Source organism: Nomascus leucogenys, chromosome 11 (assembly GCF_006542625.1).
Source record: "Nomascus leucogenys isolate Asia chromosome 11, Asia_NLE_v1, whole genome shotgun sequence".
Lineage (NCBI taxonomy): Eukaryota > Metazoa > Chordata > Mammalia > Primates > Hylobatidae > Nomascus > Nomascus leucogenys.
The window spans coordinates 70,907,085-70,928,613 of record NC_044391.1 but is presented as its reverse complement, the minus strand read 5'-3'; the positions used below and the strand labels follow the sequence as shown (position 1 = coordinate 70,928,613).

The 21,529-nt window shown below is 42.6% G+C and overlaps 1 protein-coding gene and 1 pseudogene across 1 annotated transcript in view; both read right to left on the bottom strand.

The window, feature by feature from the left end:
• Window positions 1–10,168: 10,168 nt before the first annotated feature.
• TM4SF4 (transmembrane 4 L six family member 4) overlaps window positions 10,169–21,529 on the bottom strand; it is a 28,806-nt gene continuing 17,445 nt past the window's right edge. Inside the window, exons 4-5 of the mRNA XM_030822701.1 lie at window positions 14,122–14,311; window positions 10,169–10,385 (exon numbers count right to left, since the gene is read on the bottom strand). Coding sequence (XP_030678561.1) covers window positions 10,368–10,385; window positions 14,122–14,311 — 208 coding nt within the window. The 3' untranslated portion in view covers window positions 10,169–10,367. The remainder of the gene's footprint in view (window positions 10,386–14,121; window positions 14,312–21,529) is intronic.
• On the bottom strand, window positions 17,038–18,370 carry LOC115837272 (annotated as a pseudogene).

The window sequence follows — 21,529 nt, the reverse complement described above, 5'->3', positions numbered from 1 at the left end:
CCACCATCTAACAGTGAGAAATGACTTACTTTTCCTTTGTCCCCATTAACTTGTCAGCTGCATGAGAGCAGGGATTTTGTTCTCTTGTACCTAGCACCTTGAGCCATGCCTAACACGGAAACCTTTCCTTTGGACAGTGCCATCTTGGACTTGTTTGCTGTCACTTCCATGACTTGCATTTATGAGGTTTTTGGAAAATGTTCCTTGATGAGAAAATATTCAAGAAATGTTGGATCATTTAGAAAGATGGGCAAACCTGCTCGCAGAGAAATTATCTGCTTAGTGACCTGTTATCTACTGCCCTCTAATGGCTGAGCCGAGTCGCCATTAGCAGGCGGCAGGTGGCTTTGTCATGGTGTAGTGAGTGACCAGTGCCTGGCTCAGGGAGTGCAGCCGACCAGGGCTGGGAATAGGATGGGGCATTGCTGAAGGGGGAAAGAGAAAGACATGCAGAATACAGACGTGTTTGTTTCCTTCTTTGCACTTGACCTATGTGTCCTTTGGTGAGGAGTTCTATGGCTTTTGAGTCAGAATAAAGTTATTAAGTACAAAGAGAAAAAAAAAACTAAAGTCATTTTCAGAGCAGGGTTCACAGTAGAGTCGATGGCTCACCTGCCTTAGAATTTCCCAAGTTGTTGGTGTAACCGTGAATTTCTCAGACCTCCTGAACCTGAAAGAGACTGAGGGCTGAGACTCTGCATTTGTTCGGTGAGCTTCCCTGTGATTCTGTTGCAGTCAAGTTTGACACCTGAGGAGTAATCTCCAAATTTTTTTTTTCATCATGGAGCCCCGATGTATGTATGTTTGCTTGTTTATTTTTTAATGTTATAAATTAAATACAAAATGACTGTTCTAGTGTATTGTGTACATTATAAAACATTCACAAAAATGGAAATTTTTAAAGAATAAAAAAATACATTAAAGTTTACATATGAACTTCCCATGCCACATTTTGGATGAGTATAATTTATGATTAAATGTTATGTAACTGATCCTTAGGGTGATTGTGATAGCACAACATTCATTTTCCCAAGTCTGTGGCCCCAACATCAATAGGCAGCAGGATTATCTGCAGAGGTTTTATTTCTGCTTCAATAGCATCACGGGAATTCTCTTTCTTCCCCTCTGCCTGTTTTTCTACCTCTCCACAATATTCACATTTGATGCTGGGAAAAGTTGTCATGTTTACGCTCTTTACCAAGCTGATGCTCCTAGTATTGCAACTTCTGGGTAGGAAACTGAGTGGGGACTGGTAAGGGTGTTGGCATCATACAGCCTGCAATGCCCAGGTGCTTAAGCAAACACAAATATACACCCTTGGGACTACTCCAAGACTGAACCAGTTGCAAAATCATCTGCTGTGAAACCTTGCCTAGAAAAAGCTTTCAATGCATGATTAGACTCTAATCTGGCTCTTAATTTTTCTGGGGTCATGGATCTTTAAGAATGCGATGAAATCTTCAGGCTCTCCAAGGCTGGGAAAAAATAATTCATGTGACCATAGGTACCATTTAAGAGAGTGTAAACACTTCTATAGTTCTCAAAGTGTGGAATCTGGGCTGGCAGCATTAGCATCATTAAGGAACTTAATAGAAACGTCCAGCAGGGCGTGGTGGCGTAGGTCTGTAATCCCAGCATTTAGGAGGCCAGTGCAGGAGGATAGCTTGAGACCAAGATAGGAGACCAGCCTGGGCAACACAGCAAGGCCCCATCTCTACAAAAAGAAAGAGGCTGGGTACAGTGGCTCACACCTGTAATCCCAACAATTTGGGAGGCCGAGGCAAGCGGATCACCTGAGGTCAGGAGTTCAAGACCAGCCTGGCTAACATGGTGAAACCCTGTTTCTACTAAAAATACAAAAAATTAGCCGGGTGTGGTGGTGTGCACCTGTAATCCCAGCTACGTGGGAGGCTGAGGCAGGAGAATCACTTGAACTTAGGAGGCGGAGGTTGCAGTGAACGGAGATAGCACCATTGCATTCCAGCTTGGGCAACAAAAGAGAAATTCTGTCAAAAAAGAAAGAGAGAGAGAAAGAGAGAAAGAAAAGAAAAAGAAAGAAAGAAAGAAAGAAGGAAAGAAAGAAAGAGAAAGAAAGAGAGAAAGAAATAGAGAAAGAAAGAAAGAAAAAGAAGGAGGGAAAAGAAGGAAGGAAGGAAGGAAGAGGAGGGAGGGAAAGAGAGAGAGAAAGGAAGAGAGACAGCTAAAGAAAAAGAAAAAGAAAGAAAGGAAAAGAAAGAAAAGAAAAAAAAAGAAAAGAAAAGAAGCAATACTCGACCCCCAAGCCCACTGAATCAGCAACTCTGGGGTGGGAGCTAGCACTTTGCGTTTAGCAAGCCCTCCAGGACTCGAGTATGAGAACTCTCCAGAACAGTTCTCCAAGCTGCTTCCTTATTAGAATCACCTGGTGAGTTAAAAATAAAAAGGACTGATGTCTGATGCCTGGCCTCCAAACTCACTTAATTAAATTAATATACCTGGAAGTGGAGCGGGAATGGACACTGGGATTTTTTAAAGCTCTGCAAAGGAGCTAAGCTCTGTAGACCCAGGCTACTTCTTTTCTCCTCCTCCTCCTCCTCCTCCTCCTCCTGCTCCTCCTGCTCCTCCTCCTCCTCCTCCTCCTCCTCCTTCTTCTTTTTAGAGACAGGATCTTGTTCTGTTGCTCAGGCTACAGTACACTGGCACAGTCATAGCTCACTGCAGCCTCGAACTCCTGGGCTCAAGTGATCATCCTGCCTCAGCCTCCCAAAGTGCTAGGATTACAGGCATGAGCTATTGCGCCTGGCCCCAGGCTACTTATGACAACTCCAAAACCAGAGCATGGTAGCACTAAAGAGGAACTTAGCAACAGCCTGACTCAATTGCTCTCATTTACTGAGAAGGAAACTGAGGCCCAAAGAAACGGGGAGGCTTTCCAAAGCTACACCATTGCTGAGTATCACAGTTAGCACCCAGTTCTCCTCTCCCTGCTCCAGGAAAGGCCACACAGGGAAATATTGAAATCAAAGCGCTATGGAAGAAGCCTGGAAAGTTAAGATATGCAAGTTTAAAAGTAGCCTGGGAGGTTTAGCTGCTGATCATTGACATCAGCCTCCAGGGGATTTTCCCCTTTGGCCCCATCTCATCAGTACTTCCTGCTCCTTTTCATACAGCTCGGTTCCTTGAGCTTCTCCTTGCCTGACCAGTGGAGTGCAGGAGAGCTGTAGTTCCGCCATTGGAGGTCTTTGTGTTGACATGTAGGGGGACAGGCAGGACAGCCAGGTGGTGGGGAGCTTGGGCTTGAGGTACAGGTGTCCTGGGTTTAATGCCTGCTCTGCCATGAAGCTCAGTGTCCTTGGCTTGTTGCGCAAACTCTTCAAGCCTCAGTTTACTCAGCTTTCAAATAAGGTGATAATAGCACAGCTATCCCTGAAGGACATGAAAGGACGGTGTTTGTACCAGAGTGAGAGCTCTTGGTGGGGAGGTGGGCAGGGGAGAAGGGACAGGATCAGCCCATCACAGAGGGCAGAGATCATAGGGAGTTGCCTTTTCTTTTCTTTTAACTCTGAGGATTATAGAAGCCTGTCTCTGCATTCTGGCCTCTTCCACACAGACAAAGTAAAACCACTAAATAGAATGACTTGGGAAATAAAAAGCATAGGAGTAAGCGCAGGCTGCTATGTGCAGTTCTCTTCATGAGAGGTGCTTTGAGTAATCATATAAAAATACTGATATTGATTATATTTTAGTTGATAATTTTCCCTAATTTAGGTGAAATGAACAGTAAAAATTATGCCACTAAAAAAAGTAACACTTTGGCCAGGTGCAGTGGCTCACTTCTGTGATCCCAACATTTTGGGAGGCCAAAGCAGGTGGATCACTTGAGGCCAGGAATTAGAGACCAGCCTGGCCAACATGGTGAATCATCTCTATTAAAAATACAAAAATTAGCCGGGTGTGGTGGTGGGCATCTGTAATCCCAGCCACTCAGGAGGCTGAGGCAGGATAATTGCCTGAACCCGGGAGGTGGAGGTTGCAGTGAGCCAAGATTGCGCCACTGCACTCCAGCCTGGGCAACAGAACGAGACTCTGTCTCAAAAACAAAACAAAACACACTTTGGGAGGCCGAGGCGGGCGGATCACGAGGTCAGGAGATCGAGACCATCCTGGCTAACACGGTGAAACCCCGTCTCTACTAAAAATACAAAAAATTAGCCGGGCGTGTTGGCGGGCGCCTGTAGTCCCAGCTACGCGGGAGGCTGAGGCAGGAGAATGGCGTGAACCCCGGGAGGCGGAGCTTGCAGTGAGCCGAGATCGCGCCACTGCACTCCAGCCTGGGGGACAGAGCAAGACTCCGTCTCAAAAAACAAAACAAAACAAAACAAAACAAAACAAAAAACCCCAACAAACAGTAACAAAAAACACTTTTTATTATTTTCAATTCTATGTAGGAATCCAAGCATTCCTTCCTAGATGATTTTAGAATTGGTGAGACATCTAGCTCAGTGGCCGAGGGAGTGGACTCACCCTCAGATAGTCGGACCATTTATTTGGCTTTGGATCCTGGATTTCCTATTTGCTGTTTATGGGACCCCGGGAAAGTTATTTATTTTTTCTAAGCCTTACTTTACTTTTATGCAAAATGGGGCTTATCATTGTTTCTATATCATAGGCTTGTGTCAAATAAAAACAAACATGCATTTAGATAAGGAGAAACACTACTCAACAGGACTATTGCAATAGGGAAAACACTCCAATCTCAGGAATTTGCAAATGTCTCAGAGACAAACAGAAAAAGCTTTTCTTTTATTGGGAGAGGTAGGCAGAGCTTAGCAGAAACGGGAAGTTGGGCAAGCAAGGGGGCAGAGACTGACAGCAACAGTTCTCTGGCTAAGCTGATAAGGGGGATTTTCGTGCCAGCTCAGGCTTTGGGGCAAGCAGAGCTGGGGCGTGACTAAAGTGTGGTCATGACAAAGCAGAGGGTAAGAAATGGGCAACTGTGAACACGTGGCCAATGACTTGGTCAATCACATCACTTACCAAGGTCTGGGGTTATTTTTATTATGAATGGCCTGATTCCAAAATGCTTGAGCAGCCCTTTCATTTTCCCTTGAGCAGAATAACTTTGTCACACCATCATAACAATGACAGCATCCCACCGAGTGAGCACCTACCATGTGCCAGGCCCAGCGCTTGAAAGAGATGCAAACGTTGATGAGATAATCTCTGAGTTCTCAGTCCAGGGGGAAGAACAAGTTAGGTGACCTAACATGACACAGGCACTCAGACACGTACAGCGTGTCATGGGAGAATGTGGCAGGTTTTCCATAGTGTAGAGGTTGAGAAACCCTGACCTAGACTAAGAAACCACACACACACGCAGACAAGAAGACGAAAAGGCCATTCTCTTCTCTACATCGGGTACAGCAGTTTGGTAATGTGCCAGGCTAAACAGAACTACATTTCCCCAAATTCCCTTTCCTGTGTTTCCTGTTAGGGCACGCTGCAGGAGGGATTCTTGAGAGCTTTGGAGGCAGAGGAGAAGGAGTATCTGCTTTTTAGCTCACATGCACGGTTGCTATCCGCTGCCTACCCTCACTGACACAGGACCGCTGGGCCTGCAACTGTTCATCTTCCCCAGGATTCTCCTTCAGTGCCTGGGTGGCCTGGACCAGCTAGTGTGTCTTTAGCTCCGGGACAAAAGGCTCCAGCTTCTGCAGGCACCCATACCGTCAGAGGCAACAAGAATGAACAGGGTTCCAGTCCACCCTCATGGCTCCAGTTCATGCTTATGAGTTACATAACCTATGTTATGTAGCTTGTTCTTCTCTCTCAGGCTTTACATCCAAGTCTGACTGCCTTGTTGATTGCCTGCTCTGTGGACTTCAAGATCCAGCATCAGACACGAAGATGACCCTCTGACAGAGACTGTTTAGTTCCAACAATTACGTAAGATCAAATCCCTGTAGCAAATTTGTGTGTGTGTGTGTGTGTGTGTATGTGTGTAGACATAGGTATTTGATCTCTGACTGAACCCTGACTGATACATTGGGTTAAAGTCAAGGTCACACTATTAATGTTTCTAACACAGGAAAAAGTAATTTTGTAGAAAGATGGATATTTCTCTCCCCGGGGCCAATGTCAGTGGCCCTCCCTCATTAATTGTTCTAAACCCTGGATGTATTCTTTTCTTCTTTTCTTTTCTTTCTTTTTTTCCCTAAATCATCTTTGGATGCTTAGACTGGGAATAAATTATGGTATGTCCTAGAACTCTCTTTCCTGCATTTTAAGAGTTGAGTGCCAAGACAGTTATTCCATGTCGTGGTGACTAAATTGGAATGTACTGCATGTGTTTTGATTTCTTTTTTATGAGATCAAACCAGAATCTTCAGCCGTATCCTGTTGCCTCCTGGTTCTCTGTAGATTGAAGAATCATGTTTGTTTTGGAACGCTCTATTTAACCCTTTGTTTTTTTACCCCATCTGGAGATCCTCTAGAGCCTCTGTGTCTTCCTTAATCTGCTCAGAGCAGAGCTGTCCTCAGACACTACTGGGTTTGAACAGTGAGAGGAGAAGCTGGATGTCACTCACACTAACTTTGTTCAGCACCTTGTTATAACGGCTTTTTTCTGACAACTGTACATGTGGCTGATGTGTTTGAGTACGATCCACAAATTAGTTTCATCCCTTTTTTCCCATCATCACTAATAGCTCAGGTCCATCAGCATATTATGTGTATGTAGCTGGGTGATATTTTGAGATAATAATTTAGGTTTTGTCTTGCTAGTATTTCTCTTTTTCCTTTCCTCTATTCAAGTGGATTGTTGGCCCTGTGCTCATCAGCCCAGTAGAATGCTAAGGCAGGGTGGAAAATCCCAAGAATGACCCAAGGTAAAGCCTGGTACAATGGCATTCAGAGCTTGAAAGCAAATGTGGTTATAGAAAATATAATTTTAGTTTTTATACTCATGGTTCTGTGTACTGAGACCGCTCCAGCCTCATGTTTAATTTTCACATAGACATCCACTTTCCTACCTGTTTTGTCAACTCTTTTTTAAAATTATTGTTATTATTATTATTTTTTAGATGGAGTCTCGTTTTGTCATCCAGGCTGGAGTGCAGCGGCATGATATTAGCTCACTGCAACCTCTGCCTTCCAGGTTCAAGCAATTTTCATGCCTCAGCCTCCCGAGTAGCTGGGATTACAGGCACCCACCACCACATCCGGCTAATTTTTGTATTTTTAGTAGAGAAGGGATTTCACCATGTTGGCCAGGCTGGTCTCGAACTCCTGACCTCAAGTGATCTGCCCACCTCAGCCTCCCAAAGCATTGGGATTACAGGCATGAGCCACTGTGCCCAGCCTTAAATTATTTTTTTATGTTTTTTTTTTTAGCCTGTCACTCAGGCTGGAGTGCAGTGGCATGATCACAGCCTCCACCTGCCAGGCTCAGTGAATCCTCCTGCCTCAGCCTCCAAGTAGTTAGGACTAGAGTCATGTGTCACCATGCTTGGCTAATTTTTCTATTTTTTGTAGAGACAAGGTCTTACTATGCTGCCTAGGCTGGTCTTGAACTCTGGGCTCAAGTGATCCTCCTGCTTTGGCCTCCCAAAGTGCTGGGATTACAGGTGTGAGCCACTGCACCTGGCCTTGTCTATTCATTTTTGAAATCTTCTTCAGTTTATTTCAGGGCAAAGGACACTACTTACTTCACTTAGAGAGTGCAGGAGAAAGAAAATTAAGGGCTCTGGGCACCTCCATTCACACAACGAATTTACGAATTGCCGAATATGTGCTAGGTTAGGTACTCCTAGTACCTAGACTTGAATCAGATTCTTTTCTTGCTTCAAGTAACTTGTAGTCCAAAGCATAGAAAAATAAAGAAATGTACTCCATTAAGCAAAATGAAGTTGGCAACTCCCATAACAGAAGTCTCTGGACAGTCTGGAGACCATCCTTGAGGTGTGTGTGTGCATCTGGAGGTCTCTAAGGGAGAGGCACATTCATCTTGACTCTTTGTTTCCTGTCTCTTCCTTTTAAGTCCTCTTATCCATGGTAAGCAATTTCCTGTAATTTTATGGTAACTGGTTTTGAAAAATGGCCTTTTGTGAAAACTCGTCAAAGATTATTTCAGTTCTTCATCTATAAAATAATGAGAGCAGATTTCATGATGACTACAATTTCTTTTTATCTAAAATAACGAATCCCTGCAAACCCCTGGATAAAGAATTGATGCCTCTTAGCCATATTCAAATTCCCTCATCAAAGAACTCAGGCAAGTGAATCAGTCCTAATAACCCGACATCTCTGAACTTCCGGAACACCATTTTCCCGGAACATCATTACCTGGGTCACTGTCTAGTATTTAGCATGTTCTACCTTGTATTCATCTGTGATATGTGAGCTCCTGGTGGGCAGTAATGGGGTCTGACTCGGTCTTCATCCTTGTGCCTGCAGGTGATGTTCTAAGGCAATGGTTGCTCAGAGTGGCTGGTTTTCGACATCACCTGTTGTGCTTTACAAAATGAAATGACTGGCAGGGTGCGGTGGCTCATGCCTGTAATCTCAGCACTTTGGGAGGCTGAGGCGGGCAGACCACCTGAGGTCTGGAGTTTGAGACCAGCCAGACCAATGTGATGAAACCCTGTCTCTACTAAAAATACAAAAATTAGCCAGGCGTGGTGGTGAGTGCCTGTAATCCCAGCTACTCGGGAGGCTGAGGCAGGAGAATCGCTTGAGCCCAGGAGGCGGAGGTCACAGTGAGCCAAGATGGCTGCACCACTGCACGCCAGCCTGGGTGACAGACAGCGAGACTCCGTCTCAAAATAAACAAACAACAACAACAACAAAAAAGAAAGAAATAAAGAAAGAAAAGACTGACAAACAAACAGACTTCCACATCTCATGCCCAGATTTGCAAATGCAGTGAGCCTAGGCTGTAGCTCAGAAATCTATAATTTCAGAACATTTCCTAGGTAATTTTGATGATCAGCCATGTTTGAAAACAAATGGTCTAAACTGAATCGAGACACTGTGTGTGTGTGTGAGTGTGTGTGTGTGTGTGTGTGTATAATTCCCGCAACGAGATCTTCAGTGCATCTCCCTTTCTTGCCTCTGCCTATTAAGTTTCAGGTGCCAGACACAATCCCCGATCTCATAGAGTTCTCATTGTAGTGAGGGCAAAACTACAGCGCGTAACTCTTTGTATTTTCAGTGCCTAGCCCCGCGGGGGCCAGCACACAGTAGGTGATCATTAATTACTTTATTGATGGCTTTGACAAACCCAGTTTTCAGTGTGCCTGACCTACATGGTGCAGCCTATTAGCTTGGCAAGGGCAGAAGGGAGACTTTCTGGCTTGGACTTCCCTGAGACCCTTCTTATTGCACACAGTCATGTTGGCAGCCCCACAGGCCTTTGCTTCACCCTTGGTAACTTCAAAATTTCCAGTATGACTGATTGTCTCTCAAGTGTCCTTTTACAGATGGGGAAACTGAGACTTTGAAAATGATTGTCCCGGGACCCCTAAGCTGGTTTGTGATGGAGCTGGGGTTTGAACACAAATCAACAGAATGGACCTGATGCCCTGTTAGTGCCTGACTCATAAGGCCAGTTAGTCTTAATATGACACATAGAATAATAATACTTATTACCTTAATCCTGGGCAATAGGCTGACAAAATTATTACTCAAATCAATTTTGTAAAAACTTTTTTTTGTTTGATCAAAGGAAGCATTTGTAGAAAAGATGAGTTGTTATTCATTCAACCTTTTGCCCCTCCCTCCTAAAACACACACACTCTTTGTTACGTTACATCTGAATTCAGGTTTTAATTTAACATACATAAGAGAACCCTAGCCATGATGACAGCCTCAAAAGATCAGTCACAAGCAACTCAAGCAAGTCAGCAAAAAAAGACAACAAATAACAATACTTAGGATACATCAATCCTTATACATCTTAAAAACAAAAATTGGTCTTAGTTTCTCATTTTAAATGTGCTTTCCTCCTTTGATTTACGTAAAACTTCCAAAGATATAAACATCTTTATATACAAAGAAGTAGTATGGCAGTACATGTGACTTTATACATTTTACATTTGTAATAAAAAAAATCATGAAAAGTTTGCTTTGAACCTGTTAGTAAATTCTAAAAAGAAACTAATTTGAAAGATTTATAAACCAAATTTGTTAGGTGGCCAAACTATTTTTTATTTGAAAGTAACAAAATTCTAACTCGAGCAAAGCTGGTTGGAAAGAAGGAATAACTGCCTTTTCTAAGCTTTGTCAGCTAGGAAGCAGATAGGAATTAATAATCCCAAGAAGAGAAGAAGTTTTATGAAAAGAAATTGTAGTCATCATGCTGTAGAGTTTGAGCAGCTCATCTTGGAGGTTTAAACGGGTCCATCTCCCTAGAAGGTAGAAAAGGTGAATTAACTATGATGTCATGATTTATGTAAATTTTTGCTTTTCCCCTCCTTCTTCCCATCCCCATCACCTGCCTTCCTCCTGGCTCTTAATGATTGCCTATTGAATGTTTCCTATACTTTTCTGGCTTTGTTTCACGGCTTTACTCTGTCACCCACCTGTGTTGAGGTTATAGGAATGGAAGCTTCATTTTGTTTTGCGTCATGTATTTATTTATTTAGTCCTCAAGGAAGTTACATTTTATTTATTTATTTTTGTTTTATTTTGTTTTTAATTTTTTAAAATTTCAATAGCTTTTGGGGTACAAGTGGTTGTTGGTTCCGTGGATGATGAATTAGGTACTGATGAATTCTGAAATTGCAGTGCACCTATCACCTGAGGAGAATACATTGTATACAATATGCATCATTTATTTTAAAAAATAATTTGGTAAGAGGTACTGAGAGACCAAGTGCTATGTGGAAAGCCACCACTAACAAGTAGGAGAGCTGGGATTTGAACCAGGGAGGCAGAACCCAGATATTGTGTTAAAGGAAACTTGAAGCTATGCTACCTCACTGACTTTCATAAGGTTAGTAAATAACATTCAATGCCATTTACTGAGACTTCTAAGGATTCAAATGAATTCATGCTTGTCACCCTGTACTAGGCACTCCACTGACAACCGTAGGAGTAGGTATTAATAGCCATGTTTTACAGACAAGGAGCTGTTGAAGGCTACTGACTGGGCCAAGACCACACAGCTGACATTCAAACCAGGCCTCATAGCATGTATTTTAAGACACATTCCCAACTATCACTTCATTTAAGGACTGTGCCAGGCTCAGGAAGCTCTCAGTAAATACTTTCTGCCTGAATGGATAGATGTTGATCTCACAGTCTCTCCATAAATTAGGCAAGAGGCAGTTGGAATAACTGAGACTATGAGAAGTTAGTCAGCTTGCTGGAGTCACTCGGCTAATAAGCTGTGAAACTAGGCTGAGAGCCCAAGTCTTTCCACAGTGTCCTACTGGGGCAGGAATGCTGACCAGCCCCGTGAGAGGCCAGCTGCCCAAGAGAAAGGAATCTTTAGCAGACTGACTTTAAAACTGCAGCACACTGAAATATTTAGTAGTGAAACTTTGTGATGTCCAAAAATTACTTTCCAAAAGTCCAGAAAGGGAGAGGGTGAGAAAATAGTAACAATTTTGTGAACACGGGTGAAAGTATACAGGTGTTCATTGCACCATTCCTTCAACTTTATGTAGATTTGAAGTTTTCAAAATAAAAAGTTGGAGGAGGAGGGGGGAGAGAGACAAAGAGGAGAGATGAAGGGAGGGAGGAAGAAAGGAAGGAAAAAAAATGGACATTTCTGGTGTGTACATTCACCCTCTGTGAGTCTCTGGTGCCCATGCACTGACAACCATGGAGTCCATCTACTGTCTTTCAACTATCGAGTGACTCAGCCATTAAGATCTCCAAAATATGGTGTCCAAATAAATGAAACTCACTAAAAGGAATCAACGTGCTGACACCTATGAATGTGTTTTTAAATTGAGAGATAATTCTCAGGTTTAGCAAAGTATTATCAACAATTCAAAGAGTAATCGTATTTTCTTTCTTTCTTTCTCTCTTTCTTTCTTTCTCTCTCTTTTTTTTTTTTTAGAAAGGTCTTGTTCTGTTATCCAGGGTGCAGTGCAGGGGCAAGATCTCAGCTCATGCAGCCTCAGCATCTTGGGCTCAGCTGATGCTCCCAGCTCGGCCTCCTGAGTAGCTGGGACTACAGGTGCACGCCGCCACATCAGGTTAATTTTTTGTATTTTTAGTAGAGATGGGGTTTCGCCATGTTGCCGTGGTCAAGCCTAGTTCAAGGCTGGTCTTGAACTCTTGGATTCAAGTGATCCTCTTGCCTTGGCCTCCCAAAGTGCTGGGATTACAGGCATGAGCCACTGTGTCCAGCCAAAGTAATCATATTTTTGATAAATCTTGGAAAGAAAATTTACCACCCAGCTAAAACATGTAGAAACTGAAACTTCAATATATACTTTAGCAAACATTCATTCACTTTGGATGAATTACAAGATTTAAATGCTCAATATTTTCAATCGCTATCATAAAAATAATTTTGATGGATGACTAGTTGGTAGTTTCTTTTCCTCTCTACTATGTTTAAAGACCAAAACATTTAAATACAATACAGTAGAACTGAAAATTTGTAGAATAAAAATGCAATACACGTGAAATTTATTTGTAATACATGCATTTTACTGCTGATTTGGGGGACTTATTTATATTTTTCATTTTAAAAAGTAATATATAATTATTAAAATTTTTTAATACCATAGGCTAGATTAAAGGAAAAAAGTCAGTCTTCTTACCTAGAAATAATGATTATTTAACTTTTGGTTGGATTTCCTTTAGTTTTTTGTTTTATTTTTCTATTCACAGAATTTTGTTTTTTCCTACTTATATAATTGTATATTAAGTACAATTTTTGTATCCTGCTAATAACAGTATCTCATAAGGATTTTCAATATTACTGCAATTTTGGGGGAAACATTCTTTTAAGATAGGGAGAATAAAATACTAAAAAGAGATACTGTGACAGGATATATAAGAAATTAGGTAACCTTACCTAGGTGAGGAGACTGGAGGGAACTGGCTGGATAGAAGAGAAAGGCCGGAGGGAGACTTTCCAACTGAATACCTTTATATATTTCTCTCTGTGTGTATACATGTACATATTTAGTTTTTGAGTTATATACATGTAATGCTTATTTAAAATAATTTTATTTATTTATTTATTGAGACAGGGTCTCACTCTGTCACACAGACTGGAGTGTGGTGGTGAGATCTCGGCTCACTGCAACCTCTGCCTCCCAGGTTCAAGTGATTCTCGTGCCTCAGCCTCCTGAGTAGCTGGAGCTACAGGCATATGCCACTATGCCTGGCCTTCATATTTAAAATTTAAATAAAATAATTTGAGTCATTTAAAGTTTTACCATAATATTAAGTGAATAGACCTTTATTTACATATATTTACATAATCCCCCAGTTAGGGAACTCTCAAGTTTTATTTTTTTCTTCATACATCATTCTGTGCTTGTAATAACTTTGTGTATGTGTGTGAATAATTGCCTAATTTGATTTGGGAATTAGTTGAAATAATCAGACTGTCTTACTGTCTGCAAGTCTGTTTTTATTTTTAGTATTTTGTTGGTGGTATTTTACAATATTATTTAGTGACGAAAGCCTGAGTGATTTCCCTTTTTTCTTCCCATATATGAACTACCTCTTTTTCTGTATCAGAAATCGTATCAAATACAGGTTTTGCATTGGTATGTACTGTTCATCTGAGGAAGTGAGAACATGCCAGCCCAGACTGTGATGTACTATCGCTGACACTTTACCCATATGACAAATGCTCACTTCAGGTGGATCTTCATATAAACATCATTGTAAATGTTTATATATAGACAGAGTCCTTGGTCTCCAGAACTATGGTCAACTGGATGTGAGGCTGAAAATTATGGCCAACTTCAGCCTGGGTGTTTTAACATGCTCTGGGTTCTAGTAATACAATGTGTCTGTCTCCATGAGCTGACAGACTGGGCTGACTGGACTTCCCAACCTGGGCTGGTTTGCTGCCGGTGGCCACACTTATCCCCTCATTCCCTCAGTGCTGGTGGCCTGACCTGGCCTCCCTCATGCTGGGAAGAAACAGCAAAAGCCTTAACTTACCCCACAGCAGCCACAACACTGGCAGTCTCCACAGAGGGTCCCCAGGAGGCCATTGATCACCTGGATGGCGCAGAGAACCATCTGGATTCCTCCTACGACCAGCAGGATGGAGAAGAGGGTCAGATTCCAGGGAACCACATTGGGAGGCTCTTGGCACTTGTTCCATAAGGCCTCATCATTGAGATAATCCCTGTTGGTGATACGGGGGACAAAGGAAACATTTGTAAAAAGTGTGCAATTCCCTCCACTAGAAAGTTACCATAACAATGTTTTTTATGCACTACTTTCCATCCAAAACTAGCTTCACGAGAAAGTATTCTGTACTAACAATTTAAATACCACAAAATTTACCATTTTTATTGAGTACACCCTATGTGCCAGACCCTGTTCTAATCACTTCACACATATTCATTCATTTATTCCCCACAGAAACCTCTGGGTTCTCTTTTTCGGTTTCACAAATAAGGAAGCAGACGCACAGAGAGGCTAAGTTACTTTCTCCCAGGTCACACAACTGGCAGAACAATTTTCATTAGCTGTCCAAAAAGATGGGCAAATTCACCATCTATGTTGGGGACAGGAAAATAAAGACACTCCAGGAGTAGAATTTCATAAATGTTCACAGCTTTATCCTAGCTATCATTGTTAGAGACACCGTTTTGACTTTTGACAGATGACTTGTCAAGTGTAGTGGCCATCTGAAGCCATGTAAAGTACAAATGTGTCATATAGCTAAAGGGAAGAGCCTGATTTCAAGGCCTAATTTTAACCAAATTGTGAATTTGACTCACTATATTTTTGTTAACATGTAGGAATCTCTCACACGCAAAGATGTAATTAATTTTCTTCAAAAGGAACAAATAATCTGTTGCCTTAATACATATTTTACATAAACTGTGAATTAGGAGAAACTGCAATATATTTATATTTTATTATATAAAGAGTTTATTGCAATATAAAGGGCATAGGGGCTGGGCGCGGTGACTCACACCTGTAATCCCAAGACTTTGGGAGACCAGGGTGGGCAGATCACCTGAAGTCAGGAGTTCGAGACCAGCCTGGCCAACATGGCAAAACCCTGTCTCTACTAAAAATACAAAAATTAGCCGGGCATGGTGGTGGGCACCTGTAATCCCAGCTACTCAGGAGACTGAGGCTGGAGAATTGCTTGAACCCGGGAGGTGGAGGTTGCAGTGAGCTGAGATCGTGTCATTGCACTCCAGCCTGGGCAACAAGAACGAAACTCCATCTCAAAACATAAAAGTAAAGGGCATTGTGCCTCGAAGGATAAATGTGAAGTATACTATTTTGAGACAAAAATGGGTACAGTGGTAAAATCTTGTGGATTATTATGACTCTTTACATTCTTAGAGCCCCAAATTGGTCTCTTTGTTTCCTCCATCCTTTCAGAGCCTTAATGAAAAACTCTTTATCTATCTACTGAATTAATGTTGATGCTGTTGTTTTTAGATCTTTATGATAACCTTCACGGAAAAGGAAGGAATGAACATTTTGCTTTTGATTTCAAAATAAAACATTGTTTATAGCACTGATTCATCTTTCCATAAGAGTACAGGTACTAGCAGCTTGCTAGCTGTGTGCCTTGTGTACTTACCTATAAAGTGGGAGTTACATTATCATATCATAGGGTTATTGTCAGGACTACGTGAGTTAGTATGAGTAAAGTGCCTAGATCAGTGCTTAGCATATAGTAAGTCCTCAATAAAGGCTAGTATTGTCATTATTTTACTTAATCTAAGCAGTCTGGTCTAATGGAAAGGGCTGGTATTTTGGATTCAGATGAACCCAGGTTTGAACCCAAGCATTCCCCTTACTAGCTATGTATTCCTCATGCAAGTTACTCACCTCCTTTAACATCAGTTTCTTTCTTTTCCTCTTTTTTAAAAAAATAGACATGGAGGTCTCACTATACTGCCCAGGCTGGTCTCAAACTCCTGAGGTCAGTCCTCCCACCTTGGCCTCCCAAAATGCAGTGATTACAGGTATGAGTCACCACGCCCAGCCAGCGTCAGTTTTTTTTTTTTTTAATCTGTATAACAGACTAAGAACCACATCACAATTGTGAGAATTCACTGAGATGATACACCTTCTGTATAGCTGTGTGAGATTGTCCTTTTTTATTTTTTTGAGATGGAGTTTTGCTCTTGTTGCCCAGGCTGGAGTGCAATGGCACGATCTCAGCTCACTGCAACCTCTGCCTCCCGGGTTCAAGCGGATCTCCTGCTTCAGTTTCCCGAGTAGCTGGGATTACAGACACATGCCACCACACCCGGCTAATTTTGATTATTTTTGGTAGAGGCGGGGTTTCTCCATGTTGGTCAGGCTGGTCTCGAACTCCTGACCTCGAGTGATCCGCCCAAAGTGTTGGGATTACAGTCTTGAGCCACGGCATCTGGCCGACTGTTCTTTTCAGTACTTTTTTTTTTTCTCGTTAAACTTTGCTTTAGAGGGTCTCAAAATTCTGTGGCAGATTTTTGGTCAAGTTGTTTCCATTAAAAAGTACTGATTTTAGAAACTAATAACTTAGCCAGGTGTGGGGACACACACCTGTAATCCCACCTACTTGGGAGGCTGAGGTGGGAGAATCGCTTGAGCCCATGAGGCAAAGGGTGCAGTAAGCTGAGATTGTGCCACTGCACTCCAGCCTGGGTGACAGAGTGAGACCCCTTCTCAAAAAACAAACAAACAAACAAACAACCTAGTAACTTAAAACTGCTGCATGAAAAAAAATCCCAAATGGTCAACAAAACATTCTCCTTTCCTTCTGAAGGTTTTAATTGTTAACATTAACCAGCCTTTTACTATTAAACTTCAACGGCCAAATGAGACAAACAGTTCTGAGGTCACTCTTCTACCACTGATTAAGACTGTAGTGGCAGGTATTAGGGATAATATTCACTTAGCCTTCTGAGCCTTCTGGGCAGACTTGGTGACCTTGCCAAGCCTTCTGGTCAGCAATCTTCTTGTTCCGGGCTTTGATGACACCCAGAGCGACTGTCTGTCTCATATCACAAACAGCAACATGACACAGAGGAGGATAGTCAGAGGAGCTCTCAACACACATGGGCTTCCCAGGAGCAACAGTGATGATGGCAGCATCACCAGATTTCGAGAATTTAGGGCCCGCTTCTTACCAGAATGATGATCAATCTTTTCCTTCAGCTCAGCAAACTTGGAAGCAATGTGACCTGTGTGACTAGCAGCAGAGGGGTGTAGCTAGCACTGATTTGGCCTGGGTGGTGCAAGAGAAACACTTCAGCAGTGAAGCCAGCTGCTCTAATTGGTGGGTCATTTCTGCTGTTACCAGCAATGTTGCCATTACAAACATCTTTGACAGATGCGTTCTTAACACTGAAGCCCACATTTTCCCCAGGAAGAGCTTGCAACATGGTGCATTTCAACAGACTTGAGTTGTAACGTTGACCAGAGCAAAGGTGACCACCATGCTGGGTTTGAGAACACCAGTTTCCACTTAGCACATAGGGACCAATAACATCAACTTTGTAGACATCTGGAGGGGCAGATGCAAGGGCTGGTCTGTTGGATGAGTTAGTGTTAGGAAGCAGCATGGTTCCATTGGCATTGCCATCTTCATGGGTGACTTTACAGCCCTTGAACCAAGGCACGTTACTACTTGGCTCTAGCATATTGTCAGCATTCCAACCGGAAATTGGTACAGATGCTGCTGTGCTGGGGTTGTAGCCAATTTTCTTAATGTAAGAGCTGACTTTCTTAATGATTTTCTTATGTCTCTTCTGGCTATAGAGTGGCTCGGTGGAATCCATTTTGGTAACACCAACGATTGGTTGTTTCATCCCCAGTGTGTAAGCAAGAAGGGCATGTTCACAGGTCTGCCCATGGAGATATCAGCTTCAGATTCACCAACACCAGCAGCAACAATCAGGATAGCACAGTCGGCCTGAGATGTGCCTGTAATCATGTTTCTGATAAAGTCTCTGTCCTGAGCATCAATGACTCATGCAGTACTTGCTGGTCTCAAACTTCCACAGGGTGATGTGTCGCACTCACAATCATCTTACCATTTATTCAAGACCCAAGCATACCTGAAGGAGCTCTTTCCCTTCTTAGCAGCATCCTTCTCGAATTCATCAGTGGTTCTTTGGTGATTTATACCACATTTGTCGATCAGTTGGCAAGTAGCAGTGGACTTACCTGAATCTACGTGTCCAGTAACGACGATATTGATAGGAGTCTTTTTCTTTCCCATTTTGGTTTTGATTTGGGGTGGTTTTCATGACGCCTGTGTTCTGGTGGCAAACTCATTGTGAAAATGCCTTTATTTTTTCCAACACGAAACACTCATCTTTTTGTTCTGCGTTTTTCCATTTAGTTCTTTCTATCTTTACAATTTTAAAACTTGGTAATTATAAAAGGTTATAAAGATACAATATTTTCCAGGCACACTTTATGAAGGAAAGATCCTGAGGTGAAAGAATTGGCAATCCTGAGTTCCAGGCCTCTTTGGAGAGCCTGCACAGCAGTGGGATGACAGCACCTCCTGGTGGTAGGATTTGTGAAACGTTTACGGGGGAACGTAGAAGCAAGGACTGAATTTGGGTGCCTGGAGAAATCATAAGTCCCACTCCTGCTGCAGCCTCACCCCTCACAAACCACCACATAGCCACACTCAGGCCCTTCTTCTTTCCCTTCAAAATCTTCAGTTCTGGCGGTCTTTGAGAGTCTGGCAAAAAAGCCTGTGTTCACGTTCAGTTTGATCATTGTGTCCAACTCCCCAAACCCAGGGAGAGAGGGGACCTGAGTTTTTCATGGACCTGGCAGTGAAGCAAGGAGAGCAGAAGCAGTTTAGATGCACTTAACTGACATTTTAAAGCATCCAATTATTATGCAGGTGTTTCCACCTGAGCTGTAGTAATCCCATCAACGTGGGAGCAGAAAGCCACGAATTTCACAGAACTCTCTTCTCAGCTGAGGACAGAAACCAGGGGGCCCAAACACGAATGCCTTGTTGGCCCGCTCTGTCTGGTGAATTCAGATGCCACCTCCTCTGGGAGAAGCTCCACAATGCTTCTGCCCTCAGCCTGGGTTTGGTTTCCTTCTGTGCTCCCCAGGGCTCTGTGTTTCCGCCCCTATTGTACAGAGCCCCTGGACCCTGCGCTGCCATCACCTGTCCATTTGTTTGTCTTCTCTTCAGGACTATAAACTTCCAAGGGCAAAGACCATGTGCCACCGTCTCTGTCCCCAGTTCCAGCACAGGCAGTGCTTCATAAATAGCAGGAGCTCTCACTTCCTGGGTCCTCTGTGCCAGGTTCTGGGCTAGCTGCTTTCTATCATCTTTCCTAATGCTCCAAGGAGATGCTACTTTATTTGAACAGTGCTTGGCATAGGGTAACCTTCAGTAAACACTCACTGAATGAATGAACATATACCCATTTTACAGATTAAAAAGGTGAGGCTAGTAAATGGAAGTGCCTGGGTTTGATCTTAGGTCTGTCTGACTCCAAAGCCAGTGCTCTGACCCATTACACAAATGCCTTTTGTTGGAGTAGTTATTTCCTTAGCATACTTGAAATGATTTATTTATGACATTTGATTTATACATCTACAATAGTATGTGAGTCAAGGGTTACTTATATCACAATAAAGAGGTTTTTTTTTTGTGCCTTATTTATGCCTGGTTGAAAGGATTGAAATTAAGTCACAGAATCATTATAAAAGCATAACATTAATTTAAAGTTATAGTGCATAAAAATAAATTCCATTTACAATAATACTTTATATTCATAAAAATGAATAATAAGGCTGAATCAAGCAAGTATGTGGTAGGAACTGTGCTGAGTGCTTTATGTACCTTGTGTTATTTACTCTTACCTGAACCTGTGAGGTGGATGTTGCTGTTACTCCCATTCATTTCACAGATGAAGCCTGAGAGATAAATGGTATATGGCAGAGGTATGGCTAGACCCTAAGTCAGCCAAGGGCAAAACTGGCTCCTAATATTTGTGAACTGTTTCTGGTTCATGAAAGCTAAGATTACACAGTGCAAATCCAATCTCATCCTATTAAGGTGGCTTTCAGCTCTTGGGAATATGTTCACAAGCAGCTTATGATGTTCTTTGCTAATAAGTAATTTCTGAAGTGCAAATCCAGATGATCTTAGCTGAATGTCAAGGCAGAACATTTAACTGTGTTCAGTTCAGTGTCTGAACCACAGACGTGAGGGTGCTCTCCTTGCCCTTGACTTTTTCTAAGGAGGTGAAGAGTTGCAGCCTGGCCCAGGAGTGCCATGCATAGCCCCCTCCCTCCCCGACTACTGACCACTCCTGGCTCATCCTCTGCTTCCCCTCCTTTGGCTGTCCCCACACCCTGTGCAGGCTGCTTTCCTTTCAGCAGCTCAGGGTCAAGGGAGGGATGACCAATTGTCTCAGGAAGGAAGACCTTGGATGGGTGGAGGTTCTACCTCAAAGGAAGCCAAGAGGGTATATTTCAAAATGCCCAGGTTTCTTTTTCCTTCTAGGGTGTTTCTTTAATATGGTTCTCAGGACAGAATGAGTTAACTACTTTTGCTCCCTCCCTTAATATTATCACCAAAAAACATTTCTGAGGAAAACAGTGCTAAATGCTATGGCATTGCAGAGCCCTGGATTTTGTGCACTAAGTTCGAAATCTCAGAGTCCACCTTGATTACCTTCCCCCATTCTCCTCACACCTAAACCTGATGACTCCATCTCAAACACTCTCTGAAATTTGTCTTTTTTGAGCCCCAATTCTGCTGCCTGGGTGATGTTCACCATCTTATCTGGATTATGATGCCAGCTTTTATCTCTCTTTAGTTCCTGAATCCTCCTATTCACTTTCCACATCACTAGCACCATCATGCCTCTAAAAGTCCAAAGTAGCCATGCCATGTCTTGCTTGAAGTCCCCTGCTGTGCCCTGATGTCCTGAAGGTCTGGCTGCCTCTCAGTCTCACCACATCGTGTGGCGGCCCCTTCTGCAAATCTCTCCTCATTCACACTGAGCTTCTGCCACACAGTGCTCTGATGTTCCCTGAGCATGTCAGCCTTTTCATGCCTGAAATGTGCTTCTCATCCCTCACTGGAAGGCAAACTTCTGCTCATCCTCCAAAATCAGCCCATGTCACCTTCTCGAAGAAGTTTCCCCCGCACTCCTTCTCCATCTCACACTTTCTGCATTATGAGGATCTGTTCCATGTGTTCACCCTAACCCACATGCTGATAGGGTAGGAACCATGTCTATTCGTTTTTTGTTCCATGTTTGAGATAGGCTTCAGCACAAAATAAGATACTGACTATATATATGTCTATATATACACATATATATAAAAGTAGATATGTGCATATGTAGATATATAAGTGTGTGTGTGTGTATGTATGTATATATATGTA